The sequence below is a fragment of the Vipera ursinii genome (genome assembly GCF_947247035.1).
Source record: "Vipera ursinii genome assembly, chromosome: 12".
Lineage (NCBI taxonomy): Eukaryota > Metazoa > Chordata > Lepidosauria > Squamata > Viperidae > Vipera > Vipera ursinii.
This window is the reverse complement of record NC_139525.1, coordinates 14,439,331-14,461,930: the sequence shown is the minus strand read 5'-3', so window position 1 is coordinate 14,461,930 and position 22,600 is coordinate 14,439,331. Positions and strand designations below refer to the sequence as shown.

The 22,600-nt window shown below is 42.2% G+C and overlaps 1 protein-coding gene across 1 annotated transcript in view; it reads left to right on the top strand.

Annotated features, from left to right (window-relative positions):
- Positions 1-1,943: 1,943 nt before the first annotated feature.
- CAPN6 (calpain 6) overlaps positions 1,944-22,600 on the top strand; it is a gene marked incomplete at its 5' end in the record, with an annotated part of 51,613 nt that continues 30,956 nt past the window's right edge. Inside the window, one exon of the mRNA XM_083372323.1 lies at positions 1,944-2,111. Coding sequence (XP_083228449.1) covers positions 1,944-2,111 — 168 coding nt within the window. The remainder of the gene's footprint in view (positions 2,112-22,600) is intronic.

The following is a 22,600-nucleotide window of genomic DNA, read 5'->3' as shown; positions in this document are numbered from 1 at the left end:
CAAATTCATGTTCATTGGGTCGAGGACACTGTCTAAACCAGTGATGGCGAAACTTTTAAACACTGAGTGCCCCCAAACTGCCCACACCACCCCTGCCCCGCCCCCACCCTGCCCACCCACAGGGCCACCTACCACCTCCACGGCCCACCACAGCACATTGCCCAGGTGGCCCTGCAGCGCCATGGCAGCCATGCCCTCTGCTCGCACCACGCAGCATCAGCTGTGCGACAGGACGTGAGGGCTTAGTGTAGTCCCTGCTGCCCAGCTGCCATGTCCTTGGCTGTGCTGCTCTGCGTGGGCTGCACCCAGGGGCGACTCTCATCCGGGGAGGGCTGCCGGTGAGGAGGGGGCCGCAGGAAGAGTTGGGGCTGGGGCGACAGCGCACGTGCCCACAGAGCCACTTGCCATAGGTTCACCACCACCGATCTAAACCATCTCATCTTCTGCTGTCCCCTTCTCCTTTTGCCTTCTGTCTTTCCCAGCATCACCCTCTTCTCCAAGGCATCTTCTCTTCTCCAAAGTATTTCAGTATCTGTCCTTCCAAAAGAAGAATCAGGGTTGATTTCCTTTAAGGTAAAGGTAAAGGTTCCCCCGCACATGCGTGCTAGTCGTTTCCGACTCTAGGGGCCGGTGCTCATCTCTGTTTCAAAGCTGAAGAGCCAGCGCTTGTCTGAGGACATCTCCATGACATCTCCATGACTAGATGCCAAAGGCGCACGGATCGCTGTTACCTTCCCACCGGAGTGGTCCCTATTTTTCTACTTGCATTTTTTTATGTGCTTTCGAACTGCTAGGTTGGCAGAAGCTGGGACGTGTAACAGGCGCTCACTCTGTTTAGGATTGACTGATTTGATCTCCTTGCTGCACGAGGGACTCTTCAAGAATCTTCTCCAACATCATAGTTTGAAAGCATCCATTTTTCAGCCTTCAACCTTCCTTAGGGTCCCACCAACAACCAAACATTATTACTGGGAAAACCAGAGCTTTGACTATATGGACTTTTGCTGGCAAAGGGATGTCTCTTTCTTAATACATTGTCTAGGTTTGCCATGGCTTTCCTCCCAAGGACCATTTTGTGGCTGCACTCACCGTTTTCAGTGATCTCGGAGCGCAAGAACATTTATCACTGCTTCCATTTCTTCCCCTTGTATTTCCCAGGAAGTGAAGGGAGCGGATGCCATGATCTGGCCTTAGACAGCAACATATTTTTGGCCTCTCCTGCTGATCTTTTTTGGACCTAGGAGGAAAGGCTGATTGTCCAGATTCTGTCTTTTATTCAAAACAACCTATGATCCACCAGAGAGGCTGAAATTTTGAAGGAGATGAAGGGCTGGAAGGAGATGGGCAGTTAAGAAATATGAGATGATAGATAGATAGATGATAGATAGATAGATAGATAGATAGATAGATAGATAGATAGATAGATAGATATGTTTGTGTGTGTGTGAAAGAGAAAGATGATAGATAGATAGATAGATAGATAGATAGATAGATAGATAGATAGATAGATACATAGATGATAGATAGATAGATAGATAGATAGATAGATAGATAGATAGAAAGATAGATAGATAGATAGATAGATAGATAGATAGATAGATAGATAGATAGATAGATAGATAGGCAGGCAGGCAGGCAGGCAGGCAGGCAGAGAGACAGACAGACAGACAGACAGACATGAGAGAGAGAGGGACGGACAGGCAGACAGATATACAATAGGAGAAAGGAGGAAATGACATTAATATTTAGTTACGCAGCTCTTCCTTAGTGTGTGACCATCATCTGTGCTGCACTAATAATTGTATGATACCATCCATCATCTGAGATCGATTGTGAAATGGTTGTTCTTTGCCCCAGTATACGTGCCGCTAGTTGAGTCAAAGTGATTTTATGACAAGCCCCTTCTACAAAACAACATATCCCTTTTCTCCAGAAAAGAGTCCATGGGTTCTACCTCAGCCAAGCCCTTTAAAAATCAGAAGTATGAAGACCTCAAGCGACGGTGCCTTGAACAGAAGAAGCTCTTTGAAGACCCTGAGTTTCCTGCTTCAGATGCTTCTCTCTTCTATCTGAATCCACCACCAGCGAATGTGGAATGGAAACGCCCCAAGGTATGTGAGATATAAATCTAGTTGCCCCATTATTTCTAAATCTCATTTTTTTAAAAGAACCTTCTTCTCGCTTAATGTGACTATGCGCCCAAACGTTGTGCTGTCCATTTCACAACCCACCATCTTGAAACACTTCCTATCATGTCTGAACCGGGTGAATGTAGGATGAGTTTAGGAGTTGCTAAACAATAGCTACAACCAGGCCACATTAAAATTCCAAAAAGGATTACTTAGCTTTCTGGACAGTTGCAGAAAAATATCCAGTACATTGATTCAGAAATCAAAACCCAAATGAGTCCAAGTTTTGCACAGTGGTACCTCAGTACTCGACTGCTTTAAAACTCATTGAATTTGGTAGTTGACACATTTTGAGGTGAAAATCTTGTTTCAGTATTCTTTGGTGCTCGATGCGCAAGCTAAAACTTGTCAGTTGGAGCTGCCTTATGACTCATAACCCTTTCTGGCCAAAACAAGGGATCATGCATTAGTTGTGTGGTTTGTATGGTACTTGTCCTTTTTGTACTCGTCGTATCTCCCAGAACCAACTGACAAGTACTGAGGTACCACTGTATAAGATTCCGTGGGCTCGAGACAAAGAAGCAAAAACAGATGGACTTGGAAAGAATCTCTAACTTGAGCTGTAGTAGCTTTGGTACAAATGTTTTGTCACCTCTCTGAAATTCAAATGTGCTGGTGTCACTTATGTGGGCTGGGCTGAGCCACGAGTCCTTTGCTTTCCTAGATTAGTGGAAACTGATTGTGACTTAAGTCCCATGCTACAATCTGATTTAGCTGGAACCAAGGACTTAGCTTCCCCCAGGAAAGCACCTAATGAGTGATTACGGCAGGTCTTTGAGCTTCCTTATTATTTATGTATATTGCCACTTTTCACTCAACGGGTTTGATGGTCAGATGGGTCTCCTTGATCCCATTTCAAGATTCCAATCCCACCCTGGTATTTTAATAGTTCATTGTTATAAAGATGAGAGGTCATGCTCTTTTATTCCCCTCTGCACAGTCCAGATCAGAAGCAGGAAAACAGATTCTGACTTTAGCAATCCAGATGGAAAATGATCTCCTGTGTGCTTTGTTTTTCCCAATTAAGACATAAAACCGAATGCAAGAGCTAAAGGGAAAGGCTGGTTCAGATCAAAAACAGAAATGCACTAAGTACAGATTTTATTTTGTTTTATTTTAAGATGGCGTATGTTACCCATCCCCACCAATTATTTTTCTCCCCTGGATTGTCTCTTAGACCGCTGTTTAGAAACTCCATATCTGATTATGCTTTAGTCTACTTGAATGTCATTTTTGAAGTTGGTCTTTTGATATCACTGTTGACATTTGGGGGCAAATAACACATCAAAATACAAGACGCTTCTGTGGGATATGCAGTTTGGTAGAACAGATAGTCCTCGACTTACAAAGGTTCATTTAGTGATCATTCAAAGTTACAACAGCACTGAAAAAAGTGACTTAGGATCATTTTTCATACTTAGCTACCGTTGTGGCATCCCTATGGTCACGTGATCGAAATTCTGACACTTGGCAACCGGCTCATATTTCCGAAGATGGCAACATCTCCCGGGCTCAAGATCCACCTTTTGCAACCTCCTGACAAGCAAAGTCAATGGGGAAGCCAGATTCACTTAACAACCGTGTTACTAATTTAACAACTGCAGCGATTCACTTCACAAACGCGGCAAGAAAAGTCGTAAAATGGGGCTGAACTCGCTTAACACATGTTTCACTTAGCAACATAAATTTTGGGCTCAATTGGGGTCGTAACTTGAGGACAGCCTGAACAGCCAAACTCATTTTTATGTTCTGCTTTCCAGAGCAGTTTTTTTTTTTTGGCAATTATTTTTTTTTAAAAAAAAATTTTTTTAAAGCAAAATGTGTTACTCTTTTAAAAGCCAAGGGAATAGGATTGGCCTTTCAGGAAAAACGTACATCGTGCATACAACTTTGAGTTTTTTCCTTTAATAGCAAAACTGCCTGGTTTGCTCAGAGCAATACTAACGTTAGTTCTTTTTGAAACGCTTTTTGGAATGCCCACACGATGTGTGGTTGCATGCTCAATCCAAGAAGCGCTGTCGGGAATCACAAATAACTGGAACCATTGGGGTAGTAAAAGAAAGAAAAAGCCAAGAATTCTTTTTTTAAAAAAAGAAAAAAGAAAAGAAAAGCCAAGCCAAAATGTTTATAATGGGAAAAACAAATACGGTACCGGCCGGACTTTGATCTTGCTAGCATTCATCCTACCATGAATGCACTGGTGTGTGTGTGTGTGTGTGTGTGTGTGTGTGTGTGTGTGTGTGAAACAGCTGTATCTGTTCTCCGCAGGCCCAATTCTTTTTCATTTCTGATCAGCCCATGTTTTAAGAAGGCTTCTCACCTTGATAATGTATTCTTCACCCTCAGCTAACTAGGGAGGGGGTGAAAAAAATATATATTCTGCCTCAGTTTTTCTGCGCAGTTATCCGGTTTGCACCTCCCAGACCTACAGGGAAAAAAATATGAACATTTGGCTTGGCCTACCTTCGTCTTTTTCATTACCCTATTTATCAAAAAGAAAGGAGAACTCAGATTTCCAGGTAGATTTGTGCATCCACAACTGAACCCAAAATTTCCATTGCTAAATTTAATTTAATTTAATTTAATTTATTAATATTTCTATACCGCCCTTCTCCCGAAGGACTCAGGGCGGTGTACAGGGCAAGAATAAAACACAGAATTACAAAAGTTAAAAAGTAATTAAATACATGCCCATTAAAAACAGTTAATACATAATAAAAACCCCAATGAAATGACAATAAAAACCCCACCAATCCCCCATCAGGCCAGGCCGGCTTGCTCGAACAAGTATGTTATCGCGACGAAAGGAGCGAAGATCGGGCGCCGTCCGGAGCTCAACCAGTAACTGGTTCCATAGTTCCGGGGCGCCCACAGAGAAGGATCTCCCCCTGGGGGCCACCAATCAACATTCTCTGACCGGCGGCACCCTGAGGAGGCCCTCTCTGTGGGAGCGCACAGGGCGGAGGGAAGTTGATGCTGATGTCAGACAGCTAAGTGAGTTTTGCCCCCATTTTACGACCTTTCTTGCCACAGTTGTTAAGTGAATCACTGCAGCCATTAAGCTAGTAACCCAGTTGTTAAGTGCATTTGGCTTCCCCATTGACTCTGCTTGTCAGAAGGTCGCCAAAGGGGATCGCGTGACCTTGGGACACAGCGACGGTCATAAATATGAGTCAGTTGGCATGTGTCTGAATTTTGATCAGGTGACCCTGGGGATGCTGCAATGGTCAAAGTGTGAAAATGGTCATAAGTCACTTTTTCCAGTGCCGTTGTAACTTTGAATGGCCAGTAAACAAACTCAAGAGTTTCTAGCCTACTGTAAGTTGGATTGTCCTGTTTAGGTAGAGCACGGGCGTCTGTTTTGGTTTGGAGAAAGCTGTCCTCTTCTTTCTTGGCTGAATAGTTGGAGACCACTCTGTCAAGGAGAGTTCCTTAAAGGCTCTGCCATGTTTACTCATCTGCACTTAGTTTAGCTGTTGATTCAACTCAGATTGTAATGCTTTTGGTCAACTGTGTTTAGATCCTCATTTTTGTTATGCCAGTGAGCAAGGCGGTATAATTGATTTTCTTTGTAGACCAGGCAGTTGCTGAAAACATTTTCTGGGAATGAAATTAGAAGAAATGGAGAAGTTTTGGGGGGTTTTTTCCCCCGCCCACATTTCAACTCTTAAACCACTTAGAACATCTATTCTCCTGTGGGTTTAACTTGCTCCAATTTGGGGGAAAACATGGAGAAATTCTGAAATCATGTCCAGAAATAGAATACAGAATGAGGAAGTTTACTCCCTGGGCTACTCACTTAAATATGAGCCAGCCGTGTGCTGCAGCCGACAAAAAGGCCAATGCAATCCTAGGTTGCATTAACAGAGGGATAGACTCAAGATCATGTGAAGTGTTAATACCGCTTTGTAATGCTTTGGTAAGACTTATACTTGGAATACTGCATCCAGTTTTGATCACCATATTATAAAAAGATGTTGAGACTCTGAAAAGGGCACAGAGAAGAGCAACAGAGATGATTAGAGGGCTGGAGGCTAAAACATGAAGAACGGTTGCAGGAATTGGATGTGTCTAGTCTAATGAAAAGAAGGACTAGAGGAGACATGATGGCAGTGTTCCAATATTTGAGGGGCTGCCACAAAGAAGATGGGGTCAGTCTATTTTCCAAAGGACCTGACAGTGAGAACAATTAACCAGCTTGCCTCCAGAAGTTGTGGGTGCTCCATCACTGGAGTCTTTTAAGAAGAGACTGGACAGCCATTTGTCTGGAATGGTAAAGGGTCTCCTGCTTGAGCAGTGGGTTGGACTAGAAGACCTCCAAGGTCCCTCCCAACTCTGTTATTTTGTTATATTCTGTTATTGAATCACTTGCAGGCTGCTTGCTCTGTTCCCACATATCTTTTTATACACGTTTTGGGTAAAATAAAAGCTCCTGCTTTTTCGAAGAACCTGCAATTGTGGAGATTGCAATGTTTTTGATTGCGGCTCCAGGCACGTTTCCTCATCTAGACACTCTCGTTGAGACTCCTCTTGTACCTTGTAAAGTTCTAAATTTTATTGCCTCCTCTTTATAAGGTTTATGTGGTCATTATGGGTGCAGTTAATATACTAATTGAATTGGTATGAGTCAGAAACCACTTCCACATCACTGCCAAATGTCAAGACTTCTTCGGATAAAGCTTTGCTTAAACAGGAAAGAAAGTAACTCTTGAAATAGGGCCCAAAAGAACCAGCCAAGACACATCTCTCAGATTAAGTTGAAGCTGGACCAAGCAGTAATCCTGGGTAAGAGGAATTTAATAAGTCAAAGCAGTCAAGAGATCACCAGTCTGCCCTGCATCCAGAGGAATGCAAACACACAAAGGGTTGTTTTGAGATTAAGTGAATTTGTAAAAGATGCTACCTTATAAACACCACCTTATTTAATGACTTCAGTGCTAAATCTTCGCACAAATGTACTTTCCTGGTTGAATAATGCTTAAAATGGTCCATTCCTGAAGGTGTTCGCTTTTCTTAACGTCCACTTGGCTTTGGGTTGGCATTAGCTGTTGACATGATCTGATGGATAACTTTTTTTTTAATAATGAGAGGCAAACTGAAATTTCAAGTCTTCCAGCCGTTTGTGCAGCCTGACTGCTATGTTGCTATTTCTTCTAGCAATTTAAATTCTGATTTCTTCTATTCCAGATTTTCTTGTGTTATATTCTACATATAAATTAAATGAATGAGGTGGCAGTATGTGATGTTGGCACCCTCTTTTCCCAATTTTAAAGCAATTTTTCAGGAGTTGCTCCTTATTTCATTCTAACGGTTGCTTCATGCTCATCATGCAGATTCCATATTACAAGATTACATTAACAGAATATTGCAGTTGGAAGATTCTGATATATGTGTGTGTGTGTGTGTGTGTGTATTCCTTATTACAAGGTTACATTACAGAATCTTGCTGTATGTGTGTGCGTTTGTATGTGTATGTCTACATGTATATGCATGTTTTTTGTATCTGTGTCTGTATGTGCATGTGTATCTGTAGGTTTATATGTAGATATGTATTAGGCAGAATAGTGGGATAAGCTTGACATATTCCTTCCTCCATGGTAATTTACAGTAATTATTATACTACTAATTTATTATTTCTGAGACATCCCATACTCAGTAGTGTATTGATCTGATCTCCATGGAGACATTTTCTCACTGCTTACGTACACATTGTGGAGATTCCAGTTAGTTAAGAGACTTTAGATCATTCTGTTTGGTTTGGTTTCATTAGGGTTCACTTACTTTTGATTTGGTTTGATTTGATTCCGTTAGATTTTTTTTTCCAAACTAGCAGGATGGAATGATTGTGGGACCAGGTCAACCTATTATTCTGATTTTCTTCCAATTCACCAGATTTGCAGAATTAATCAAGGGCCGCCATTTTTTCCCAATAGGATCTTCCAACAGCTACACGTTCGATTTTGTCCTCTTTATATTAGAAAGATTTGTACATACTGATTATGACTAATATAATGGGAGAATAAAACAATTGCCTATTTTTATCCTAAAAAGACAGTAAAAGCTTGGGGACTTTTTTTTAAGAAAAAATAACATAAAAAACAAGAGGGATTGATTCAACCTGCCCTAAAATCAGGAGAGGACTCATTATCTCAGGTGCATGAATGTCTCCATGGTTACCAGATTTTAGCACCATTGTTGATAACTGCTGAGAAAATATAAGGCAAAGTGGGGGGGTCCTCATAGCACCAAGCCATCTCAACCCCGCCCTGTAAGACACATCCCCAGAGGAAAAATGAGTTTCATCTGTTGCAAATGATGTTCATTAGCACCTTCTACTCAATGTAATTCTTTCTTGCAAAGGGTTTACACATGTTTCTTATTAGACAGATTGCAAAATACTGAAATACCCTATTCCAGGACAAAATCCAGATGTGACCTGAATATTTGTCCCAATTTAAAATTTTCATTGAGCTGCTTTCTTTGAGAAGGGGAGAAAGATGCCCATAGAGCAAAGATATATATCTTAGTAAATTTCCTTACAGAATTTAGGCTAAATTCTTCAAATTGATGAACATCATAAAGATCACTGTAGTTATTTCATGACCGATTTGCATAATACCAAAAACCTCAACATGTTTTTTTTAAAAGATAATATAGAAATGCATGGAAAATATGCTTATTAAACAGATGTTGGTCAAATTGGTCACCATGATGTAAAAAAAAAGATGTTGAGATTCTAGAAAGAGTACAGAGAAGAGCAACAAAGATGATTAGAGGTCTGGAGGCTAAAACATATAAGGAACAGCTGCTGAATTGGGTATGTCTAATCTAATGAAGAGAAGGACGAGGGGGGACATGATAGCAGTCTTCCAATATCTCAGGGGCTGCCACAAAGAGGAGGGAGTCAAGCTATTCTCCAAAGTGCCTGAAGGCAGGACAAGAAGCAACGGATGAAAACTAATGAAGGAGAGAAGCAATCTAGAACTAAGGAGAAACTTCCTGACAGTTAGAACAATTAACCAGTGGAACAACTTGCTTTTAGAAGTTGTGAATACTCCAACACTGGACGTTTTTAGGAAGAGACTGGACAAACACTTGTCTGAAATGGTATAGGGTTTCCTGCCTGAGTAGGGGGTTGGACTAGAAGACCTTCAAGATCCCTTCCAACTCTATTATTATTATTATTATTATTATTATTATTATTATTATTATTATTATTATTATTATCGTCATCGTCATTGTCATCAGCCTCCAACCTCATTCCGGGAAGAAAATTACATCTCGGTTACAGTACTGTGGATGGCTCATTTTTCTTAATAATCAAAAGAAGCTTTCAAAACCATCTCCCTGTCCAATATAATTGATACTTAAAACCAAATTGAAAACTTCAGATTTCACCTCTATGTCCATCAAAAAATGGCAGGGCTTCTATCTTGATTTTTTAACACACACACAGAGAGAGAGATAGACTACCTTCCAACTATCTTAGAGACCATCTATTTTCAGAGAACCTCAAGGAGCCTCCTTCACAGCTGCCATCACTGTAGAAAAAGCTTAAAGCCACTTAGGGTGGATGAATTAACTGCTCCCAGAAGGAGCAGAGATTATTCAGGGGTGGTGGGAGATAACTTGAGTGGAAGTCCCACACTTGGGGGGGGGGGAATCAGGCTGGAGAAGAACCAGTCCAAAGTGTAGGAGACAATGAAAGATCAGAGCCACCACAGAGGTCTCCTCAGCTGAACTCAAATAAGCTTTTCTCTAGAAAATGGTTGTTGTCAGTGTTTCCCCCTTATCCTAAAACACATCCATGCAGTTCTTGTGGCTGAATGGAAAGTGTTAAATGCCTTCTCAGCTGGGGGTGGGGGTGGGGGCTAAAGAAAGACAAAAAAAACCCCACTGACATCATTCAGAGGTGCATGTGGCATACAAAGGCAGAAGGTTAAAGATCAGTTGCCATGGAAACTGCATCTCCCAATGGCGGCAGTGGGCCATAAATATGCCGTTGTAATGCAATCATATTGACATTATCCAGGGAGACACGCAGAGATAGTCACAATAAAGGCAGCAAAGCCAAACAGAAGCTGTACAAATTTAAATGCAGAATTAGCAGACAGCCCTTCTCCTATCTCTACAGGATCTAATGTTCTGCCTTCACCATTTTGCCCTTGGGACCGAACTGGTTTTGCTTTGCTCCATGTCGTCTGATTAAAAATGTCCTACGATCCCAATATTAAAACATTAAAACGCATTCGGATGAGCTACAATTCCAGAGGCGGCCACTTTTCTCTGGATTGGGGAGCAAAGCAGGGTAGGGCCATCAAAAAAAACAAACCATGGAGTAACTTAAGTTTTTTGGAGAGCGTGGATGTACATGACTGGTGGATTTGTGATTTCACTGTACCCTGATCATTTGTGATCCAGAGCTTCTTGGATAGATGGGTGGCCGCAAACATAGACAGAAAGTACAACGGAGTGTCTACCTGGTCCTGGGAAAACAGGAGATGACAAGGGGACTATTGCAAAATAGCTTGGAGGGTTGGGCTCGGGAATATGAGAGAGAAATTGTGAAAAAAGTAAGGTTCTAAATTTAGTCAGGAAAAACCAAATGTATAGTATAGGGGGTACCTTGCTCAAGAGTAGTAACTGTGAGAGGGATCTCGGAGTCCTAGTGGACAATCACTTAAATATGAGCCAGCCGTGTGCTGCAGCTGCCAAAAAAGCGAACACAGTGCTAGGCTGTATTAACAGAGGGATAGAATCAAGATCAAGTGAAGTACTAATACCACTTTACAATGCCTTGGTAAGGCCACACCTGGAATACTGCATCCAGTTTTGGTCACCACGATGTAAAAAAGATGTCGAGACTCTAGAAAGAGTACAGAGAAGAGCAACAAAGATGATTGGGGGACTGGAGGCTAAAACATATAGGGAACGGTTGCTGGAATTGGGTATGTGTAGTTTAATGAAGAGAAGGGTGAGGGGTGACATGATAGCAGTGTTCCAACATCTCAGGGGCTGCCCCAAAGAAGAGGGAGTCAAGCTATTCTCCAAAGCACCTGAAGGCAGGACAAGAAACAACTGATGGAAACTAGTCAAGGAGAGAAGCAACCTAGAACTAAGGAGAAAATTCCTGACAGTTTGAACAATTAACCAGTGGAACAACCTGCCTCCAGAAGCGGTGAATGCTCCAACACTGGAAGTTTTTAAGAAGAGACTGGCCAGCCACTTGTCTGAAATGGTATAGGGTTTCCTGCCTGAGCAGGGGGTTGGACTAGATGACCTCCAAGATCCCTTCCAACATCATCATCATCATCATCATCATCATCATCATTATTATTATTATTATTATTATTATTATTATTATTATTATTATTATTATTATTATTCCTCCTTAATTGCTAGGTTGAGCTTAATTGTAAGTTGAGCTAGAGAATGGCTTTGATTGACTTTCAAGATTCTGCTACAATATCCAATCAGCAATGAAATTCTTTCAACATGGAAGTTCAAAAAAAAAAAAGTTATTTATTTGTTAAATTTATTTGCCACATGTCTCATTGTGGGGCTACTCTAGATGGCTTACAATAGTAATAAAAAGGAAGCAAAATGAAGGAGTAAACAGAACAGACATTTTAAAAAATAGATTGGTAAAATAAACAGTGACAAAGGAATATAATGAGTAAAATACAACAATATGGGAAACAAAAAGATGGCAGGGTGAGGGGGAGTCTGTCATAACTCTAGCAGCCACCTCCAGCATGGAGCTGTATAGCAAACCACTTCTGTACTTGTAATTATTAGGGTGTTAAAAGGTAAGGTAAAGGTTCCCCCGCACATGCGTGCTAGTCGTTTCTGACTCTAGGGGCCGGTGCTCATCTCCGTTTCAAAGCCGAAGAGCCAGCGCTTGTCCGAGGACGTCTCCGTGGTCATGTGGCCGGCATGACTAGACGCCAAAGGCGCACGGAGCGCTGTTACCTTCACACCGGAGTGGTCCCTATTTTTCTACTTGCATTTTTACGTGCTTTTGAACTGCTAGGTTGGCAGAAGCTGGGACGAGTAACAGGCGCTCACTCTGCTATGCAGCACTCGGGATTCGACCCGCCAAACTGCCGACCTTCCGATCGACAAGCTCAGCGTCCTAACCCACTGAGCCACCACGTCCCTTAGGGTGTTACGGTCTGATAAATTCAATACAATTTATATCAATACAGGTAGTCCTTGACTTACAACAGTTTGTTTACTGACCGTTCAAAGTCACAATGGCATTTTTCACACTTAGGACCGTTGCACTCTCCACACAGTCAGTGATCAAAATTCAGACAGTTGCCAATGACTCATATTTATGACAGTCGCAGTGCCCTGGGCCCACGTGATCCCCTTTTGCGACCTTCTGACAAGCAAAGTTCACACTTAACCACTGTGAACTGTAGGAAGAAAGGTCGTAAAACGGGGCCAAACTCACTTAACTTTCTTGCTTAGCAACAGAAATTTTGGGCTCAATAGTGGTCATAACTCAAGGACTATCTGTAATTAAATAAATTATTATTATTATTATTATTATTATTATTATTATTATTAGTATATTATTATTATTAGTAGTAGTAGTAGTAGTATATTATTATTATTATTATTATTATTATTATTATTATTATTATTATTATTATTATTATTATTATTATTATTATTTGTATACCGCCCTTCTCCCGAAGGACTCAGGGCGGTGAGTCCTTATATTTACATGTAAATAAAATCACGTTTTAGTTTTTGTTTCAGGCCAATCCGCTACTTTGGGGTTTTATTGGGTTTGGAAAAAGTTACATAATTTTGACTTACACAATAGATTAATTTGGAACGGGTGGAGGAAGATATTCAGGGTTCCTGCCCCAACTTCCTCCTCCTCCTCCTCCTCCTCCTCCTCCTCCTCCTCCTCCTCCTCCTCCTCCTCCTTATTAAGGATGATGTGGATAAATACATGCACTGGTTATCTCTAGAAAATGGCAAAACACTCTACAAGATTTGCAAACGATCCTTAAGAAACAGCTAAGTCCCTGGTTATTATTGGGCTATGTTTCCTAAGTTCAATCTTACAAAAAGATCCGGTTTGATTACACGCTGGAAGCTAAAATCCTCTAAGGAATGTTTGCTTACATAGGGGTATTTTGTCTGCGTCTGTTCCTCTTGGACCCTGCTAAACAAGGTTCAGCCAGCCAATTTTATGATCTATGAAGAGAATCTACCCAAATCACCAAAGAAAAATGTTAATTCCCATCCATCTCCGACAGTCAGCCTCTTCCGAGAGTCTTAATGTCTGGAGGATGTTCATAACTCATAACTCCCTAAAGAAGAATTGGTGTTTTTTTTTAAAAAAAATAATGTTTTGGCTTCCTTCAGTAGACCACCATGAAGGTCAGCTTGCTGTTGAGCAAGAACTTCATTCTGCTATGTCCAAAATTCATCTGTCTTGTTTTCAAATGATCTTTTTTCTTTCTTTTATGGAAAAAGTAAACAATTCTCAAAAGTTTTCCAAAGCTAAGGAAGACTCTATAGAGCCACAGGAAGGCATCTGGAACCTTCTAGGGTTTGTTGGATCCCATCAACCCGTGCCATGGTCAAGCTACCTAGAATTCCTAGAAGAGAGAATGTTCCAGTATCCAATAAGCTAGGCAGTGGTGGTGAACCTGTGGCACGCGTGCCAGAGGTGGCACTCAGAGCCCTCTTTGTGGGCACGTGTGTCATGTCCCGGAGATGGCAACCGTCCCTCTTCAACCAGCTGCCCAAGGCCCCCCGTGGCCAAATGCATCCCAGCACAGCTGGTTTCCCTCCCCCCCCATCCCGTCCCTCCTGGCCTCACATGCTCTCCTTTTCCCAGGCACGACCCACTGCATTGCCTCCTCAGCTGTCGGCTAGCTGTCCAGAGTGCGCCGGTTGAGAAGCCAGCAGGCTGTGGCTGCTGACGGACACCATCGACCCCCATGCCCTTGCTGGCCTCTGTGGGGGGGGGCTGATGGTGTCAGGCAGTAGCTGCCCTGGCCCCTACCTCACCTTGCCTTGCCCCGCAGCAATTGGCATACTCAGCCTGCCTCACCCATCAGGAAGAGCCTCTGGCCAACCACCCCACCTGCCAGAGACCCCCTGGATCTCCCCCAACCCTGCCTGGCCCCCACAGACATCCCTCCCCATGAGCAACATTGAGGTGACCACGCCCACTTTGGCCACACCCACCCAGTTTGCCATAACCACCACAGCCACGCCCACCCAGTGGGCCACGTCCCACCTGGCACCCGGCGATAAATAAGTGGGTTTGGGGTTGCCGTTTGGGCACTCGGCCTCTAAAAGGTTCGCCATCACTGCCCTAACTCCACTGAAGATGTTACCTAGCCTGGTAATGAAATGTTCAGGGCAAAGGCTGCATTAGATTTTCAAAGGCTGCATTAGATTTTCTACCAATTGTCTCACAGTGCTAGCTCATGTTCAATGTATTGGCAATGCTCAAACCCATTTCCTTCCCAGCTGCAGTGCTCGTGAATCCGTCATCTTTTATGTGGTTTTGTTTGCTTGCTTGCTTGTTTTGGATTTTTTGGTGCCTTCGAGTCAGTGTTGATTCCTGGTGACTGCCTGGACAAGTATCTGTAGTTTTTTTGGCAACATTTTTGGAAACGGTTTGCCATTGCCTCCTTTCTAGAGCTGAGAGAAAGGGACTGGCCCAAGGTCAACGAGTTGACTTTGTGCCTAAAACAGAGTTACAGCCTCTCTAATTTCTAGTTTGGTGCCTTAACCACTATACCAAACTGGCTCTCATCTTCTCTGTGTATTCAACGTTTTCCCCTTAAATGTGAAACTTACATTTTTTTTCTGTTAAAGGGCATCTTGTTCATCTCAGCCCTGTGTATCAACACGTCTAGATTAGACTCTCGTTGCGTTGTTCTAACCTCCCAGTTTTGTGACACCCATACATTTGATAATCAGCCATCAGTTCCATCATCAAGATCATTAATAAAAATGTTGAATAAAACCAGCCCAATGAAACCCACGAGATAACTGTTCTCCAGCTTGACGCAGAGCCACTAATGCTAATTCTTTGGAAGTCAAAATGACCACTCCGTTATATACTTATCATCCCTCCAATGTTAACCTTTTAGATATGCAGATCATTGTTTTTAAGAAAAAGAAACAGCTGGGTGAAGTTGTTAAAAACACAAATGTATATCATATCTGCAAAAAGATTCCATACACAACATCTGGCCAACTTCATGCAGGCGTCGGCTGTTACAGAGGCAATTTGCATCCTGCATGAGCAGTTTATGATCCTCTAAATCATGTTTGCTATCTCCAACACTCTTCTCCAGTGGTCGTGTCAGTTGGGGCTACTGGAAATTGCAGCTCAACATCTGGAAAAATCAAGATTTTTCCTTTCTTTCTAAGCAGAATTCTGGTTGTTGCAGTTTGGATGTAGTTAGTTCTGGGCTCTGATTGAAATGTTCCTTTAGGAGAAAAAATCCCCCCCCCGCAAAGTTGTTGCCTTGTAAGTAAAATTGAAATAATGTTAATGTCAAGGATTCCTGTGTTATTTTCATTCTTTTCTCCAGAAACAAAGAGTGGGCTTAGGTGAAATTTGTGCTTGTTAAAAATCAGGAGTAATTTCCAGAATTTTTAGTTCTAAGATAAACAGATGGAAGCATTGTATTAAATATAATTTTAAACATGTGGGTTGGATGGCAGGGGTACTTTTTCCCCCATGACTTATAACTAAATCGGGACCAGAGATTCCATTGAAAAATACGGTAGTTATTAAATTAGACTTACCCAATCTTATAATCTTTTGATTTCCAATAGTGGCGAATATCTGTAGCTCGGGCATAGGATGAGGATGAAGTTTTATTCTCAAAGCTTGTGGGTTGGTTTCCAAATGTTTCAGTACCAGGCTAGGTAACGACTTCAGCGGAGTTGAGGGAATGTCAGGGTTGTTCTACTTATAAGGGCTTCGTGTGGTCCGTAGGTCTTGTGATGGAAGCGTCATATCAGGTGAGAGTCTAGTGATGAGCCTTGTGATGGGTCAGGTGTGATCCACACCTGGTTTGATCCACAACTGAAACATCACAAGATCCATCAGAAGACCCATCACTTGGGTCAGGTGAGGGTCTTGTAATGGGTCTTGTGGTGGGGAGACCCATCACAAGACCCTCACGTGATGTGATTGACGCCTGGTCCCTCACAAGACCCTCACCTGATGTTACTCTCCCATCACATGATCTGTTGACCACATGAAGCCCTTATAAACAGAAGAACACCAACACTGACATCCCCTAACTCCGTGGTGGTGAACCTATGGCACGGGTGCCACAGGTGGCACACAGAGCCCTCTCTGTGGGCACGCACACCATTGGCCCAGTCCTAGGCCTTCAGCTGGGTTTTATAAAACCTTTTCGCTTTAGGCCTTCACTGCTGTATGCAAAAAAAGAAAAAGGTTCAATCAGTCAATCAATTTCAACTTCTCGCTGGGGAAAAAAAATCTCGCAAAGTTGGAATTGATTGTTTGAACTTTTTAGTCCCACCCAGTCTGCCGTTACCACCGCAGCCACGCCCACCTAATGGCCCATGCCCACCTGGCACCCGATGATACATAAGTGGGTTTTGGGTTGCAGTTTGGGCACTCGGTCTCTAAAAGGTTCGCCATCACTGCCCTAACTCCACTGAAGATGTTACCTAGCCTGGTAATGAAATGTTCAGAAACCAACCCACAAGCTCGGAGAACAAACATCCACCCTCAAGCTTTTTGATTCCTCAAGTTATGGCATTGGTTAAATACGTCATGGGGTCATTAAGTGAATTTGGATTTCCCCGTTGACTTTGCTTGTTGGAAGGCATCTGGGAAGGTTGCAAATGGTGGTCACATGACCCCCTGGGAAGCGACAACCAGGTTGCCAAGTGCCTGGATTTTGATCGCGTGACCGGAAATGCTATGACAATCGTAAGTGCAAAAACTGCTTGTAAGTCATTTATTTTAGTGCAGTTATCACCTTGAACAGTCACTAAACAAACGGTTGTAAGTCAAGTCAAATTCCTGAAACTGTCCAGGGCTACAGCCAGGTATGGTGGAATGGGATCGTTCCAAGATATTCCAATCATTTCAAAATTGTATTTTTGTATTCCACAGCCATTTTGAGCTGAAAACACTTTATTTTGTGCTTGATGGAACTTCAGAATGATCAAAAACCCCACTTCCCACTCACACTGAATCACAGAATCACAGGGCTGGAAGGGATCTTGGAGGTCTTCTAGTCCAACCCTCTGCCCGATGCAGGAGACCTTATACAATCCCAGACAAATGGTTGTCCAAACATTTCTTGAAAACCTCCAACAATGGAGCACCCACAACTTCATGAGGCAAGGTGTTCCACTGATTAATTGTTGTCACTGTCAGAAAATTTCTCCTTAGTCCTAGGCTGGATCTCTCTTTAATGATCTTCTGCCCATTTTTGTTTGGCACTTGGAATCAGTGTTTTGAGCTCAAAATAGGGCCTTAATTTTAATTTCCATTTAACATGTTCCACATTTGAAATGCCAGCATAATGGTACCACCCAAAGAGAATTCCGTCCACTACACCGACAGAAATATAGTTTAATTAGGAACAGAAGCAGATTGCAGGACTCAACTCTTATAAACAGGCGTTTATAAGAAAGGATAAAGAGGTAAAGTATATAAGATAGAGGCTGGAATTTCTGCAATGGGAACAGACTAAACATGAAGCGTTGCAACATCTTTCTGGATTAATGGAAAAATGTTCTTTATCACTGAAGTGACAAAGTGGATTCAGTGTCCTCTGATGAAGAGAAATGTTTAACTCCATCCTTCGGTGCAGGAAAACTGTTACATTTCATACACACACAAAAAGAAATAGAGAAATTAGGGATTATTTTGCCAGCTGGATAAAAAATTGATGTCTGTGCGTCTGGATGTTTTAATTGGCCTCTCTGTGCTGTATGAGGCTATTGAATGGCCAAAGTTGGTATTATGTACACTAACTAATAAAGGCTTAAAGAAGAATTTTTCCCTGTCCTCCATGCTAGAACCCAAATTTGGGATTTTTCACGCATGAAAGAGTGAGCTACAGGCTTTCCTTCTGGGTAGAAATTCAGATCTAGTTATGAAAATAATATTGTTGGTTTTAGGAGGATGACATTATGGTTACAAATCCAGCCACAGATCTCTCCAATAACATCTAGGGATCCATAACATCTTGAGAGGTTTAGGTGTCCTGATAGACCACCACTTAAGTATGAGCCAGCTGTCCCAAAGGTCCTTTTCCAGGAGGTATCTGGACTTCCTTGTTTTACTTTGAAGATGTTTCGCTCCTCATCCAAGAAGCTTCCTCAGCTCTGACTGCATGGTGGGGCTGCAGCAGGAACCTTCCCAATAAGTTGTTTTTAGGACTGAAAGACTATTTGTACAGACCAGCCTTCCGTTACACAACTCTTTGAAGAGACACTGATTTCAGAATCCATTCCATCTCTGACTAATTAGCCGGTGAATGCTACAATGAGCTCCAAGCCCAGCTTTACAAGTTGGAGTTGAGTTTTGCTGCAACAGAACCTCTCCCGTCATTTGACAAATGGGGAAGGAGAGAGAGAGAAGGGTACAAAACTGGCAGCAAAAACGTATCAGTTAACTCCATTCCTGGAAAGGCCTCACCAGACAGCAGAGTAATGAAGGAATAAAGCTTAGTAGCGTCTCGAAAGCTGAACAATGTGGAGAAATGCAACAGTGGGACATTCCTGATGTTTCTCATCCATCCGCCATCAATAATAGTCAACCACTGAATGACCAGGTTTCTTCCAAGCATGCTGGAAGGTTAATTGAATGTCCAAATAAAATCATAGGAAGACAACATTCTGGCAAAAGTGCAACCAGTGGTACTTCTCACTTACCTCCGCAGAGATCAGAATTAAATAGTATATCCAGCCATTAAGAATGCAGGAGACACCCCCCCCCCAAAAAAAAATCCAGTTTTTTGTCATTCATTTTGATCCGTAATTTAATTCATATTTTTTTTAAAAAAATCTGCTTTTTTTAAAAAAAAACCTTTGAAGGTAGCATCCTCCAGGTTACAGGTAGTCCTTGACTTACAACAATTCGTTTAGTGACTGTTTGAAGTTACAACTTTGAAAAAAGTGACTTTTGACTGTTGTTCACATTTACACCATCGCAGCATCCTGATGATCCCATGATCCAAATTCAGACGCTTGGCAACTGGCTCCTATTTATGATGGTTGCAGTGTCTCCGGGTCATGTGATCCACCTTTTGTGATCTTCTGACAAGCAAAGTCAATGGGGAAAGCCAGATTCACTTAACAACCATGTTGCTAACTTGACAACTGCAGTGATTCACTTAACCAGCGTGGCAGGAAAATGTTCTGTCCCAGCCTACGTGAGTCCTTGTTATGCTCACAAGGAGGAAACCCCTCTTTCACGAACCAGGCAGGAACCGCAAGAAAAAACCAACCCCTTTTATTATTCACAGACCTGAGTCAACGTCCAAGGCAAACAAACACAGTCCACAGAAACTTGATCCTCAACACGAACAGTTGCCTTTGGCAACCAGCACCTGTCACATCATCCCTTTTATAATTCAGCCAAGGCCTGGCTTCCTAATGCCTTCTCCTTTGCCTTTGGAGCCGCCCCATTGCATTCCTCTGTCCTACTCGCTTCTCTTGCCTGCGCTTTCGTGCATCCGAGATTTGTCCCAACTGTTCTTCATCACTGTCTAACTCAGACTCCCAGCACAGCTGTGTCTCTGCCTGAGCGTGAGTAGAGGGGCCAGGCTCCTCATCCGACTGTAAGTCTTGGAGCTCCTCAGAGCCTTCATCCTACTCTAATGTCACTCCAGGCCCTTCCTCCTCATCAGATTCTTGAGAGTCAGCTGCCGGATCCACTGGCTGGTGAGGAATCACAACAGAAAGGTCGTAAGAGGAGGCAAAACTCACTTACTAACAGAAATTTGAGGATCAATTGTGGTTGTAAGTTGAGGACTAGTGGGTCTGGTGGTGAGAAAGCATTGCCTCCTGACCCAAGTAGGCAGGCCCCATTGCTGCTGGCTCTCCCAGGATATAGAAGTCATCTATATGTCAAAGCGAGCCTCCTAATTTCACCATTGACTGCTTTTTCGCTCTTGGGCACTTTCCATGTGGTTTAGTAGAAGGAGGTGTGTAATGGCACAAGGAAGAGAGGTGAGGAAAAAAAAGGCCATGATGTTTACTTTGAAAGCTTACAATAAACTTCAAAAAAAACCCAGAGCTTGCCTCAAGTCCTGCTAGAGTCATAAAAGCAAAATAAATGTCAACATAAAACCAAACAGATTTAATTATCTGCTTTCAAAGTCCTCCTTTTCTATTTTCTTTTTTTACAATGGCCTGGCTGAGGAATTCTGGGAGTTGAAGTCCACAAGTCATAAAAGGGCCAAGTTTGAAGACTCCTGGGTTAGATCAAAAAGCATCTGAGAAAGAGTTGCAAAAAAAAAGGCTTTCCTACATTTTTCCTTCTGAAATTCACAGCATAGCAATTTGTAGGGTTTATTGTGTTGTTGTTGTTGTTATTTTGCTTTTTATTCCCCGTCCAACTAAGCTCCGGGATTTTTCATTTTCTGCAAGCCACTTAGGAGGACATCAACATAGACTGCTGAACGATTAGTGAGGTGCACAGTGTGGTCTCCAAGTTGACAGATGGCAAATCCTGTGATAGGAAGCCAGAAGCTAGTTTCAACACACTAAGCTAGTCAGCATGGAAGAATCCATAACTTTTTAGATCACACTCCCATCTGTGATCATGGGCTGTTTTCATCCAAAGTCTCATTTGTCATCTCTGCGACTTTAACTCTGATTGTGATTGGGCAAGGAAAGTTTGAAAAATCTCCACGCACCACAAGTTCCATAAATCTAACCATCCTGTGTATAACTTTGAAAAACATGTAATATTTAGAGCCCTGGTGGCGCAGTGGTTAGAATGCAGTACTAATTCTGCTGACTGCAATTCGGCTGATGGGCTCCATCCTTCCGAGGTCAGTAAAATGAGGACTCAGATTGTTGGGGGCAAAATGCTGACTCTGTGAACCACTTAGAGACGGCTGTAAAACACTGTGAAATGGTATATGTCTAAGTGCTGTTGCTATTGCTATTTATGCCATCAACCATTACAAATAGTTAAGCATTTACTCTAAAGAAAAATTCCACTCCAAAATTTAGCACATTGATTAAGTGATTATTTTGATTTCACTCAATCACAATTTTTCTTCTACGGATAGTCCGTAGTTGAGTGACCACAATCGAGGCTGGCAACTCAGTCAGTAAGTGAACTAGTTGTTAAATGAAACTCCAACCGTATTGATCTTACGAAAGCTTTTCTTTGCTTTATAGACCTGAGAAGGTCATCAATGCGATGGTTGTAAAGTTAGTTGATCAACCCTGTCATAACTGCAAAAAGTCACTAAATGAGGAAATTGCTAAATGAGGATTACCTGTATAACAGATAGTCCTCGACTTCTTACAATGGTTTGTTTAGTGGCTGTTCAAAGTTACAACGGCATTGAAAAAAAGGGATTTACGATTGTTTTTCACACTTAACAACCATTGCAGCATTCCCCCGTGGTCACATGATCAAAATTCAGACGCTTGGCAACTGACTCGTACTTAGGACTGTTGCAGTGTCCTGGTGTCATGTAATCACTTTTTGTGACCTTCTGACAAGCAAAGTCAGTGGGGGGAAGCCAGATTCACCTAACAACCGTGTTACTAACTTAACAACTGCAGTGATTCATTTAACAACTGTTCAATGAATCTCTACCTCCCCTTCCTAGCTGAAGTAGAGAGACTAAAAGAAATTGCGAGGAATTCTCATAAAAAGATGCAAATACCAGGTCGGAATAAACGCTGCCGCAGAAGAGATGCATACTAATTTATGGACAAGTGTTTCATGTTTATTTTCCTGTTCTTGATCGTTGCCACCTGCCTTAAAGAAATAATGAATGCACCTTGGCCAATTATTAAAGTGTCCTTGAGTAAAGTTGATGTATGAATATGAACTGAAAGACTGGGGGTGGGGTTAGGGGAGAATATTTGTGTTAATCAATCTTTTGTGTGGAAGCAGCGAGGGCGGAGAGTAATCTTTCGATGCCAAATTATGCCGTTTGCTTTCCTGAGAACAGTCAATTAAAGGATTTGATTTTAAGAAGAGGGAGAAACGATGCTGTGATGCAAGCTATTTAGATGCTTATGTTCCCAAAGAATCTAGCATTGACTTGATTTTCCGAGGTTGGTTTTGCAAGATGGAGAAGTGTCAAACAACCCCAAAGCTCCTAAAATTCGGCCCTGTAAAATTTGCTCATGGTTTTGATTAATTCCTCTTGCCTTGACAAACAGCCTGG